The sequence below is a fragment of the Microcaecilia unicolor genome, chromosome 11 (genome assembly GCF_901765095.1).
Source record: "Microcaecilia unicolor chromosome 11, aMicUni1.1, whole genome shotgun sequence".
In the NCBI taxonomy this organism is placed as follows: Eukaryota; Metazoa; Chordata; class Amphibia; order Gymnophiona; family Siphonopidae; genus Microcaecilia; species Microcaecilia unicolor.
The window spans coordinates 119,424,834-119,437,819 of NC_044041.1; the positions used below are offsets into that span (position 1 = coordinate 119,424,834).

At 49.2% G+C, this 12,986-nt stretch overlaps 1 protein-coding gene across 1 annotated transcript in view; it reads left to right on the forward strand.

Annotated features, from left to right (window-relative positions):
- The window catches only part of MAP4K2 (mitogen-activated protein kinase kinase kinase kinase 2), a 108,204-nt gene that overhangs the window by 61,248 nt on the left and 33,970 nt on the right, over positions 1 to 12,986 (forward strand). The window contains 5 exon segments of the mRNA XM_030217640.1: positions 5,568 to 5,630; positions 5,747 to 5,870; positions 6,196 to 6,254; positions 6,345 to 6,448; positions 6,548 to 6,728. Coding sequence (XP_030073500.1) covers positions 5,568 to 5,630; positions 5,747 to 5,870; positions 6,196 to 6,254; positions 6,345 to 6,448; positions 6,548 to 6,728 — 531 coding nt within the window.

A 12,986-nucleotide genomic window follows, 5' to 3' on the forward strand; every position in this document is an offset into this window, starting at 1 on the left:
AGAGGCAGGTTTGCGGATGGCGAGAGCCATGGCACACCTTTATCCACTCCCTGAAGACTTTGCATCTTCCCAGAATGGATTCTTTAATTACTGCGGTGACTAAGAAGACCAATTTACTCGTGGAGGGCGGTACAGCCCTCAAAGATCCTCAGGACAGGAAATTGGAGTCTTCCCTAAAGTTGTCCTTGAGGTGGCGGCGTTGGCGCTTCAGGCGTCTTTGTGTTTCATATGCAGCCAGAGCATGTTTTTTGTGGGTACAGAAGGCGGTGTCCTCGGAAGAGCTGGTTGAGGCCTTGTTGTCTCAAGGCAGGTCTAGCTTACTTGGCAGATCTCCTCTATGATTTATTTTGGGCCTCAGTGAAGGAAGTCTCCCTCACGGTCTTGGTACGCCGTTGGTTATGGCTGCGCCATTGGTCAGCTGATATGGCTTCTAAGTCTCGGTTGGCGTGTTTTGCCTTTCAAAGTTAAGCTTCTGTTTGGTGAAGAGTTGGACAAGATTGTCAAGGACCTGGGGGACTCCAAGGGCCATCGTTTGCCTGAAGATAAGCCAAAGTCCAGTCCTCAGGCAGGAGCTGCTTGCTCTCGTTTTAGAGAGGCTCGCTGCCGGGCAGATCAGGTTCTTTTGGGGAAACCGCGTTTGCCCAGAAGCAGCAGCCATTTTGTGGGGACTGTCGCTCAAGTGGTGCCTCCTCGAGAGCAGCATCTGGAGCCCATGCACAATGATGGGACCCTGGCCCATCTCCTGGCTGTGGTAGGAGGACGGCTGTCCTTCTTTCTGGGAGAGTGGGTCAGGGTAACTTCAGACGAATGGGTTCTGGAAATGGTGCGAGATGGATTCAAGTTAGAATTTTTTTCGACCACTTGCAGAGTCTTTCGTAGACTCTCCTTGCAAAGCACTGCACAAGGTTGAAGCGGTCAAAGAGACTCTCCAAGGATTGCTCAACCTTGTGGCGGTGGTTCCCGTGCCAGTAAAGGAATGGTTTTGGGTCGTTACGCCATTTACTTTGTGGTGCCCAAAAAGGCGGATCCTATTGGCTTGTTCTTGATCTGAAAGGGTGTGAACAGGTCCCTGCGAGTGCGTCACTTTCGCATGGAAACGTTCCGTTATGGCCGCGGTTCAACCGGGGGAGTTTCTTGACCTCTCTAGATCTCAAGGAGGCTTACTTACACATTCCCATTTGGCCCCCTCATCACCAGTTTCTCCGTTTTGCGGTCTTGGGCCAACACTTTCAGTTTTGGGCCTTGCCTTTCAGTCTGGTGACAGCTCCAAGGACTTTTTCCAAGGTCATGGTGGTCGTGGCAGCCTTTCTGCGGAAGGAAGGGCTGCAGGTGCACCCTTACTAAGATGATTGGCTGATCTGGGCCCCTTCCTATCAGGAGTGTGTGCAGGCGACGGAAAAAGTGGTCTGTGTAAATTGGAAAGAACAGATGGCAGGAAACACAAAGGGATGGTAGAAAAAAGTAACGGAATTAACTAGTCTGTATAAATTTAAAAGAGCAAGTGGCAGGAAACCCAACGGATAGTTGAAAAATTGAACACAGTATTAAAAGGAGATAATAGTGGCTGAAAAAGGCCATTCAGATAGAGCTACAGAATGTGATAAAATGTGTAGGCGGTAATATTAAACATTATTGACTACTGATAAAAGACACCATCAAACAATAATGAATAGTGTGTCTGTAGAACAACGAGGATAAACCATAAAAAATGCAATCAGCTCTATAGACTTAAAAAAGAGGGTGGTAAGGAAAAGGACGGAAGTAATTCAGTGAGCAAACTACGAGATAATATAGCAAGGACTAAACGTATGAAGAAAGACGCGGTGGTGGCAGGAAACACAAATGGATGGTTTAAAAATTACACACAACATTAAATGGAGATAATAGTAGCTAAAGAAGGACCATGCAGATGGAGCTACAAAAAATGTGGTAAACTGTGTAGGATGATCAAACACCATCAACAACTATTGAATAGTGTGTCTGTAGAACAACAAGGAAAAGCCATAAAAACTACAATCGGCTATATAGGCTTAGAAAAGAGAGGGTGGTGAGGCACAGGACAGTGGTAAGGCAGTAAGCAAACTATGAGATAAAATAGCAAGGACTGAATGTATGTAGAAAAACGCGGTGATTGTAGATTAGCGGATAGGAAACATACATTCAAACTTACCTTAAAAAAGACCGTTAGTACGAATACTCTTTCTAGTTCGCAGATGAATCAGTAGGAGCAACATCACTAAATAGGATTGATATCCAGGCAGATAACTCTGAAAGAAGGAATAGTCGGTAACCCTTGTTGAGATGATCTCAAAGTACAGAGTGTAGTACAGAGAATTAGTTACCAAAACAAATATGGTGGTTCACCAGAATACAGTACTTGATAGATCATAGTCAGGATTTTAAATGGCAATCTATAGGCTATTATTAGCCAATGTTCGTCTTAAGGAGAGGAGTAAAATGATTGATTTTTCAGGTTCCAGTAATTAATTTGACCACAGGTTCTGGATTAATTTGAAACAATGCGCTCATGGGCTCTGACACAACTAGCACGCGAATGCATGCAAAACAGGGCTCTTAGCACAAGTAGCATGCAAATGCATGCTAAATGTATTCCTCCCCAATTTGGCGCGCTGTCCACGGCAAACCCTACGCCAGCTCGGAAATGGCATTGGGGTTTGCAGACCATTGGGGAGGAATGGTGAGCCCTGTCCAGCATGCATTTGAATACTAGTATTCCCCCCCGTGCAGCAGCCCCCCTCCCACAGGAGCAGGAACCTCGACCTCCCCCCCCCCACACACACACACACTGACACAAGTTCAGGGGGGCTGGAGATCCGGTGAGTCTCCAGGCCCCCTAACCCCCCCATAGCATTCCCTTAAGTAGAGCCCTGGTGCCCAGTGGGCCGCAAACAGTGGTGTGCTGGTAAATTTTTAACAACAGGCCCTCCCCCCGGCCCCCCCCGGCGCCCCCCCCCTCCACCACTGCGTCCCCCCATCCACCTCTGCACCCCCCCCCCCCCAAAAAAAAAAATTGCAGAGCTGGCTATAGCCGGGGGGGGGGGGGGGGGGGGGGGCAATGCATTACCTCTCCAGGAAAAAAAATTAAATGATCCCAGGTTCCAATCTAATTCATGTTTACAATGGGATAAAATGCCATAAAATAAGTAAATAAATATAAACTTTTAACGTTCAGCACCTGATTCTCAAAGTGGACATATTCCAAACACTATAATGAAAATAAATACTTTTTTTCTACCTTTGTTGTCTGGTGACTTGTTTCCTCTGATCATGCTGGCCCAGTATCTGATTCTGCTGCTCTCTGTTCCCTTGACTCCGTTTCCAGGGATTCCTTCCATTTATTTCTTTTCTTTCCTCCTTTCTTCTTCATTTCTGGTCCTACGCAGACTTGACTGTACAGTGGATCCAGCTTCTGCCTATTTTCTCCATCCATGTGCAGTTTCTCTCCTCACTTCCTTTTCCCTCATCTAATCTCCTTCCTCTATCTTCCCTCCATGTCAGCATTTCTTCTCTCTCCTTCCCTTCCCTCCCCTCCATCCATGTCCAGAATTTCTCTTGCCCTCCCCTCCATCCATGTCCTGAAACTCTCCTCTCTCCCCTGTCCCCCTCTATCCATCCATGCCCAGCAATTCTCTTCTCTCCCCGCCCCCCTACCCATCCATGCCCAGCAATTGTCTTCTCTCCTCTGCCCCCCCTCTACCCATCCATGCCCAGCAATTGTTTTCTCTCCTCTGCCCCCCTCTACCCATCCATGACCAGCAATTCTCCTCCCTCCCCATCCCTCCCACTCCATCCATGTCCAACGATTTTCCTCCCTCCCCTGCCCTCCCCTCCCGCTCCATCCATGTCCAACGATTTTCCTCCCTCCCCTGCCCTCCCCTCCCGCTCCCATCCATGTCCAACGATTTTCCTCCTCCCCTGCCCTCCCCTCCCGCTCCCATCCATGACCAGCAATTCTCCTCCCTCCCCTGCCCTCCCCTCCCGCTCCCATCCATGTCCAGCGATTCTCCTCCCTACCCTGCCTTCCCCTCCCGCTCCCATCCATGTCCAGCGATTCTCCTCCCTCCCCTGCCCTCCCTCCCGCTCCCATCCATGTCCAACGATTTTCCTCCCTCCCCCGCCCTCCCCTCCCACTCCCAAACATGCCCAGCGACTGTCCTTCGCCCCCACCGTCATACATCAGAAGGCGGGACTAAGGGCACGAAGTTCACGAACTGAAGCAAACAGGGAGGGAAAGCTAGAGACGGGCAGCAGGGCTTTAACGCGGCACTTCAACGGAGGAGGTATTTAAAAAAGAAGGATGGGAGCGGGAGGGGAAGGTGGGGGCGAAGGACAATCGCTGGGCATGTTTGGGAGTGGGAGGGGAGGTAAGCATGGCGCCCTCCTGCCTTGCTTACCTCCTGCAATGGAGCCGGCTCGCAAGAGCTGTCAAAATTTAACAAGTGTCAAAATTTAACAAGCGGCTCTTGCGAGCCGGCTCCAGAACACCACTGGCCGCAAATCAACCCTTCTCCCCCCACCTGGTGGTCTAGCGGCCCACTTCCCTGCCCCCCTACCTTTCTCAAAGGAGGGAGGTGGACTGTCTCCTGTTCCATCAGCGCTTATATGGTGTGAAGCCCCACCCAGCGCATCCCAGGATGCACTGGGCTGGGCTGAGCGTCGCCATTTTCAAGGCAGTGATGATGAAAGAGGAGGGAGTTCACCTCTCTCATCCGACAAAAGTACTGGAGGGGAGTGGGGAAGAGGGCCGCTAGACCACCAGGTGGGGGGGAGGAGGGTTGAGTTATGGCCCACTGGGCCACCAGGGCTGTACTTGAGGGGATGCCAGGAGGGGTTAGGGGGCTGGAGACCTACCGGATCTCCAGCCCCCCTGAACTTGTGTTTGGGGTTTGGTGGTCCCAAGGACCTCTAGCCCTAGGTTGACAGGTCTGGGCTTTTGACAGCCCAGACCTGTCAAACAATCCTCCTGCACTTTACCCTATGATCAGAGATAATAGCGCACATAAATTTGCATGCAATTATCTCTGATCATAGAAGCGGTAAAGCCCCGCGCTCTTCCAGCGCTATTTTTAGAGCGCTGTTTGGAAACAACATGGGGCTTTCGATCATCTGCCCGTGACAGAGCTGAATGAAAACTTTAATACCAGCTCCAATTCAGCCCAGCCCTCTGCCCCACCGCCTTTGGACCCTTACTGTCCCTACTGTGCGCCAGAATGGCCTAAAGCATCTACCTAGCATTTAGCACAGCATAGAATGGCAACGCAAAAGACATTCCTCTGCATGCCAGATTTGGTCTGTGGGTCATAATTTCAGGACTATTTTTATAGGGACTAGTGCAGGAGCACTTGATAATGAGGGAGCTGATACCTGCAGTCCCAGCCTCTCTCAGCAGGAGGCACTATAGGGAATAACATAGCACAGTCCAGCCGCTCATGTTACTAGGTATCTGTTTAGAATGGTGGATGGGCAGACTGCAGATGTTTTTTAATAAATAGGCGACAGGTCCTAGGTTTTAAAAGGGTTGGTAAATAGCTCTCTTTCCTCTCCCTAGCTGGTTCCTCACAGGAGTTCCTGGGTGTACTGTATGAACAGTGTGCTGCTCTCCATCTCGGGTGAGTTCCTGTCGCAGGTGTTTTTTTAACCAGTTTTCTGTAGAGAGCTGGGATCTTTATGTGTCTTCCGACGTGAAATAAAAAGAATTTTAGCCTTTCTTTCCTCCCACATGCAGGGAAATCCTCACAGATATATTCCCATAACTTACTGGGGCTCTTTGAGCAGAGGCAGTACCTCTTGAAGAAACAGATGTCGCTTTCCATCGCTGCCAACAAGCTGACTGAGAGGATCATCCCAAGGTGATGGACAGGGAGAAAACATGACTCATCTGAGATCATACGCAGAGTGTGTGACAGAGCCTGGGATTAGAACTGAGGCACAGGGAGAAAACATGACTCATCTGAGATCATGTGCAGAGTGTGTGACAGAGCCTGGGATTAGAACTGAGGCACAGCGAGAGAACATGACTCATCTGAGATCATACAAAGAGAATGAGTGACAGAGCTAGGGAATAGAATTATGCAGAAGGAGTAGGCAGATAAGGCACATGGGAGAAGGGTTAGAGCCTGTGTTCTTCCACTGTTGCCCTCCTTTCATTTCATGGATTCTTTCTTCTCTATTCAGGAAATTTGCTCTTTCCACTAAGCTGGTGGATACCAAAGGCTGCCGGAGGTGCTGTGTAGGTAAGAGAGTGCATGGGACAACTTTACCACCACCCATGACTCTGGCGTCCCCTGTTTCTTTTCATCTGTGTTCCTTTTTTTCTCTTATAGCCCGTAATCCGTACTCTGGCAGCACCTTTCTGTGTGCCGCCCTACCCTCTGGTTTGGCACTGCTGCAGTGGTACACACCCTTGCAGAAATTCATGCTGCTCAAGGTGAGTTTGGTTCACCCTGTGGTGAGGCAGTTGATGGCACTGACTCTCATGCTTACTAATGGGTTTTGTCCTTTTCTGTTCTTATTCCTCTTCTTTCAGCATTTTCCTGTGCTGGTGCCAGCTCCACTGGAGCTCTTCGACCTGCTGGTGGTGGAGGGTGAGGAGTACCCCAGGGTGTGTGTTGGGGGGACAGCACAGCAAAGGGATAAAGTGGAATTTAACATTGTGCACCTGGGTTCCCCCACTGCTGCTGCCACGCTGGATACAGGAACTAGTTCAGGTAAGAGAAGGAAGGGAGCCATTAACAGTGATAGTGATTAGGAGTGCCAGGACTCAAACCCAGGACTCTGTGGTTTAGAGGCTTCTGATTTGCTGTTGAGCCACAAGGTTCTACCTAGCTGGAGTCCAGCTCTAGTGACATTTGAGTAAAGGCCTGGGAAGGAGGTCTTCACCCTCCTATGAAACCAGCAATGGGTGTGTCTGTCCAGTCATCCCAGCACATCCTTGCAGGCCTAACAAATCATTTGATGGGCCTGACCTGTATCCATCTTGCCTTCTTCCTGTTGCTACCTGCAATACCTGCTTAATTCCTTGGTATTTCTGCCTGTTGTTCCTTAGTCCTGTTGTATCCTGCTTGCTGCCCAGGTTCCTGTTTCTGTCTCTCTGAACCATCCTGCTCAGGGCTTATCCTCTCCACCACCTTCTGTCCCAGGCTGTGATAAAGACTTTGCTTTGTCCCTGAGGTCATACATGGTTTATGGCGGAGTTGGGGATTAGCAGAGAGAAATTACTTTACTCAGGGTCATGCAGCAAATTGTTAGCTAAAGGGAGTTGAACTTGTGTCTCAGAACATCCTACGCAGGGCAGTGCCGATGCGGTAAGCGGGGTAAGCGCCGCAGGGGGTGCCATCCTCTGGGGGGCGCCGCCGCCGCTGCGTGCTTACCTTGCCCCTCCCGCTCCCATGTAGGAACTGCCCACCCTCTTCTCCCCCCCAAGATCCCTTTCCTTTTTTTTTCTTTTAAATTTACCTTCCTCCGGCAGCGCAGCGTCAGTGAAGGAGGCGGCGCTCCCAGTCCCGACGTCTCTAGCCTTCCATTCGTTCGCTCAGTGTCCCGCCTTCTTCTGACGTCATCCTTGACGTCAGAAGAAGGCGGAACACAGAGCGAACCAATGGAAGGCTAGAGACGTCGGGACTGGGAGCGCCGCCTCCTTCACTGACGCTGCGCTGCCGGAGGAAGGTAAATTTAAAAGAAAAAAAAAAAAGGAAAGGGATCTTGGGGGGGAAAGAGGGCGGGCAGTTCCTACATGGGAGCGGGAGGGCAGGGGAGAGAGGAGCATAGATGGGAGGGCAGGGTTCATGGAAGGGAGAGAGGGGAATTGCTTGATCGGGATGAATGGCGGGGGCAGGGGACAGATGGGCATGGATGGGTGGGAGGGTAGGGCTCAGGGAGAGAGGGGAATCGCTGCCTTGGAGCCAGGACGGTGCGGGGGGGGGGGGTCAGCGCCGCGGGGGGGGGGGGGGGGGGCGGCGGCGCCAACTGGTAGTCTGCAGGGGGGCGCCAGAGACCCTTGGTACGGCCCTGATCCTATGACTCATAGTCCATTGATAAGTATATAAGTATTGCCATACTGGGACAGACCAAAGGTCCATCAAGCCCAGCATCCTGTTTCCAACAGTGGCCAATCCATGTCACAAGTACCTGGCAAGATCCCAAAACAGTACAATACATTTTATGCTGCTTCCTCAAGTCATTTTAATATTGGTTTATGGACGTTTCTTTTAGGAAGCTATCCAAACCTTTTTTAAACCCCACTAAGCTAACTGCTTTTACTACATTCTCTGGCAATGAATTCCATAGTTCAATTACACGTAGAGTGAACAAATATTTTCTCCAATTCGTTTTAAATTTACTACTTTGAAGCTTCATTGCATACCCCCTAGTCCTAGTATTTTTGGAAAGAGTAAACAAGCAATTCGCGTGTACTCATTCCATTCCAGTCATTTTATAGACCTCTGTCATATCTTCCCTCAGCCATCTCTTCTCCAAGCTGAAGAGCCCTAGTCGCTTTAAACTTTCCTCATAGGGAAATCGTCCCATCCCCTTTATCATTTTCGTTGCCCTTCCCTTCTCTGTACCTTTTCTAATTCCAATGTATCTTTTTTGAGATGCAGTGACCAGAATTGCACACAATATTGAAGGTACGATCGCACATGGAGCGATGCAAAAGCATTATAACATCCTCAATTCTGTTTTCCATTCCTTTTCTAATAATACTTAACATTCTATTTGCTTTCTTAGCCACCGCTGCACACTGAGCAAAGGGTTTGAACATTTCATCAACTATGACACCTAGATTCCTTTCCTGGTCGGTGACCATTACGTAGCTATAGTTCGGGTTCCTCTTGAGTCTTTCCCACATGCATCACTTTGCACTTACATTAAACGTCATCTGCCATTTGGATGACCAGCCTCCCAATCTCGTAAGGTCCTCTTGTAATTTTTCACAATCCTCTTGCGATTTAACAACTTTGAATAACTTTGTGTTATCGGCAAATTCAATTATCTCACTAGTTGCTCCCATCTCTAGATCATTTATAAATATGTTAAAAAGCAGCGGTCCCAGCACAGACCCCTGGGGAACCCCACTATCTGCCCTTCTCCATTGAGAATGCTGACCATTTAACCCTACTCTCTGTTTTCTCTCTTTTAACCAGTTTTTAATCCACAACAGTACACTACCTTCTGTCCTATGACCCTCCAATTTCCTCTGGAGTCTTTCATGAGGTACTTTAGCAAATGCCTTTGAAAATCCAGATGTAAAATATCGACCAGCTCACCTTTATCCACATGTTTGTTCACCCCTTCAAAGAAATGTAATAGATTGGTGAGGCAAGATTTCCCTTCACTAAATCCATGTTGGCTTTATCTCATTAATCCATGCTTTTGAATATGCTCTGTAATTTTGTTCTTTATAATACTCTACCATTTGCCCAGCTCCAACATCAGGCTATAATTTTCCAGGTCACCTCTGGAACCTTTTTAAAAAATCAGCATTAAATTAGCCACCCTCCAATCTTCCGGTACCGTGCTTGATTTTAAAGATAAATTACATATTACTAACAATAGTTCTGCAAGTTCATTTTTCAGTTTTATCTGTACCATCCGGTCCAGACGATTTGCTACTCCTCAGTTTGTCAAATTGTGCCATTACATCTTCCAGGTTTATAGAGATTTCATTCAGGTTCTTTGACTCATCAGCTTTGAATATCTTTCCTGTCACCGATTTCGCTCCCAAATCTTCCTCGGTGAAGACCGAAGCAAAGAATTCTCTCTGCTATGACTTTGTCTTCCCTGAGTGCCCCTTTTACCCCTCGGTCATCTAGCGGTCTAACCAATTCTTATGCCAGCTTCTTGCTTTTAATATACCTAAAAAATTTTTACTGTGTATTTTTGCCTCCAATGCTATCTTTTTTTCAAAGTCCCTCTTTGCCTTCTTTATCAGCGCTTTAAATTTGACTTGCCTTTCCTTATGCTGTTTCTTATTAATTTTTTCAGTCAGATCCTTCTTTCATTTTCTGAAGGATTTTCTTTTAGCTCTAATAGCTTCATTCACCTACTACTACTACTATTTAGCATTTCTATAGCGCTACAAGGCGTACGCAGTGCTGCACAAACATAGAAGAAAGACAGTCCCTGCTCAAAGAGCTTATGACCACTGTTATCAAGTGGCCCCATCACCCATTACCTCCTGCACCAGATCATGTGCTCCACTAAGGACTAGGTCTAGAATTTTTCTTCCTCTTGTTGGTTTCTGTACCAGCTGCTCCATAAAGCAGTCCTTGAATTTGTCAAGGAATTTTAGCTCCCTAGCATACCCTGATGTTATATTTACCCAGTCAATGTCGGGGTAATTGAAATCACCCATTATTATTGTTTTGCTCAGTTTATTAGCCTCCCTAATTTCTGATAGCATTTCTACATCCGTCTGTTCATCCTGGCCAGGTGGACGATAGTACACTCCTATCACTATCCTTTTCCCCTTTACACATGGAATTTCATTCCATAGGGATTCCAAGATGTGTTTTGTTTCCTGCAGAATTTTCAATCTATTTGATTCAAGACCCTCCTTAACATACAATGCTACCCCTCCACCAATTCAATCCACCGTATCACTACGATATAATTTGTACCCTGGCATGAAGAAACTGTGTTTCCTCAGCGACCCTCCAGACCAGTCAAGGCGCGTGGGTTATGTACTCCTACCAGCAGAGGGAGACTGAGAAAACACTGAACTTTGAACACTGACTATATAACCTGTGCAGTACATACAGTAGCCAGTATTTTCTCAGTCTCAGCAGAGGTAGAAGAACAGCCTGTGCAGTCTTCAATAGTCTGGTGAGGTAGCTTTGATTTTAGGGATTAAGGATTTTGGTTTTCTTTCAGGAGATTTCTATCCTTTAAGTACCCTGTACGTGGTTTGCAAAAAAAAAAAAAAAAAAAGTGCTTCGGGGCTCTGGGTCCGGTGGGGCCCAGTAGTTCCCCCTGGGGTGTCACACCTGCTTTGTCGGGTCCCTCCCCCTGTGCTGCTCTCCAGTACTGTGTTACTGGCAGCTTTGTGCCTCGGCTGCTTTCTGTGTACTGCAGCCTTGAGAGCCTTTCAATTTTCAGCTGCCAGAATTGTCTTCTGTCTCTTTAAGGGAGATATATTTAATTATTTGGTACGGAACGAACGGGAGTTCTTTTCTGTCCTAGGAACGAGAGAGCAGTGTTTTTGGAGCTTGTCTGACATTGGGCCCGGTACGGGGAAGCGCTGCCTTTACTTTTGGAGTTATGGCGGGCAAACTACTCCGTTGTCGCGCGTGCTCGCGCCGGGGCATCGAATCGCCGGGCGGTCAGTGTCGGCTGTGCGGTGAGCCCAAACGTTTGGAGGCAGTTCCCCCGCAGTTAACCGCGGAAGTCCCGGCGGTATCGGCGGCCCCTTTAGCAGCGGCAACTCAGGCGGGTCCGGCAGCGGCGCTTTCAGTTTCGGCGGGAACGGCCGCCATTTTGAATTCAGCGCGTTCTGCAGAGGCTTCTGTGGTTGAGCCAGTTGCCCCCGTGGGGACACACAAAGTGCCTAATGAGGGTCCAGGAGGGGTTAGCTTTCCTCCAGAGTTTGTATGGACTCTTTTCCAGGCTTGGAAATCGGGCCCCCCCCAGGGAGGGGAGGGGGTTAGTCCTATGCTGCCTAAAAGACCCCGGATAGAGTGGACAGAGGATGAGGAATGTCTGTCTCAGGTGGGCACGGAAGGCCCATTTAGTGATGGGGGAGAGTCTGAGGGGTTTGAGGGTCTGGTAGATCCGGTGGACTCCCTTCCTGGGGAAGATCCCTCAGTAGTTAGGATTTTTCATAGGGATGAGCTTTCGGAGCTCATTGATCAGGTCACAGCTACCCTTAAATTTAATCCTGAGGTGGCTTCAGGTGAATCTGGGCAGGATCCCTTGGTGAAAGGAATTCAGCGTAGAGCACGGACCTTCCCTATGAACAAGGATCTCAGGGAGATGATTAACCAGGAATGGGATTCGCCAGATTCGCCGTGTAAGGTTTCTAAGGCAATGGCGAGGCTTGATCCCCTGCCGCAGGAGGATAGGAGGATAGGGATTCCCTTAAGGCTCCTACGGTAGATGCAGTGGTTACAGCGGTTACTAAAGCGACGGCTATTCCAGTAGATTTTGGGGCCGCACTCCGTGAACCCCAGGATAGGAGATTGGAAGCATTTCTTAAGCTAGCTCTCCAGGCCTCGGTGTGTGGGGGCCTGGTGGCGCGGGCGTGTTTTCGCTGGGCCGAGAAGCTCTTGGATGATCCCGGGGAGGTTGGGACCCTGGGGTTACAGGATTTAGCCAAGTTGGAGATGGGTTCGTCTTTTTTGTCTGACGCGCTGTATGATTTGTTGCGTGCGTCGGCTAAAAATATGGCTATGATAGTGGGAGCGCGTAGGGCTCTCTGGTTAAGAGGTTGGGTCGCGGATGCGGCCTCTAAGGCTAAGTTGTGTTCTCTCCCCTTCAAGGGTTCTAGGCTTTTTGGCGAAGAGTTGGATAAGTTAGTGAAAGGCCTTAGTGAGGCCAAGGTGCCTCGACTCCCGGATTTTCGTCCCAAGCTGGGAGTTAGGGGTAATTCCTCTCGAGGTCGACTTAGTGAGGCTCGACGGTATAGGCCTGGTAGGTTTAGTGGGGCCTCTAGAGGTAGGTTCTTCCAGCGCACCCAGTCCTTTCGCGGGAGTCGTCGCGGAGGCCGGGGCTCGTTCGGGGGAGGTCAGACCTCGGGGCGGCTTGCCCAATGAAGGTGTGCGGACCCAGGTTCTGGTGCGTGTAGGGGCTCGGCTGAGTCAGTTTTACCAGAACTGGGTCCACATCACATCAGATCAGTGGGTTCTCGAAGTGGTTCGAGATGGTTATGCCCTGGAGTTCGAGACCTCTCCGCCCGAACGGTTTCTGGAGTCCCCTTGTCACTCGAGGCTCAAGAGAGCAGCAGTACGAGACACATTGCGTCGTCTTCT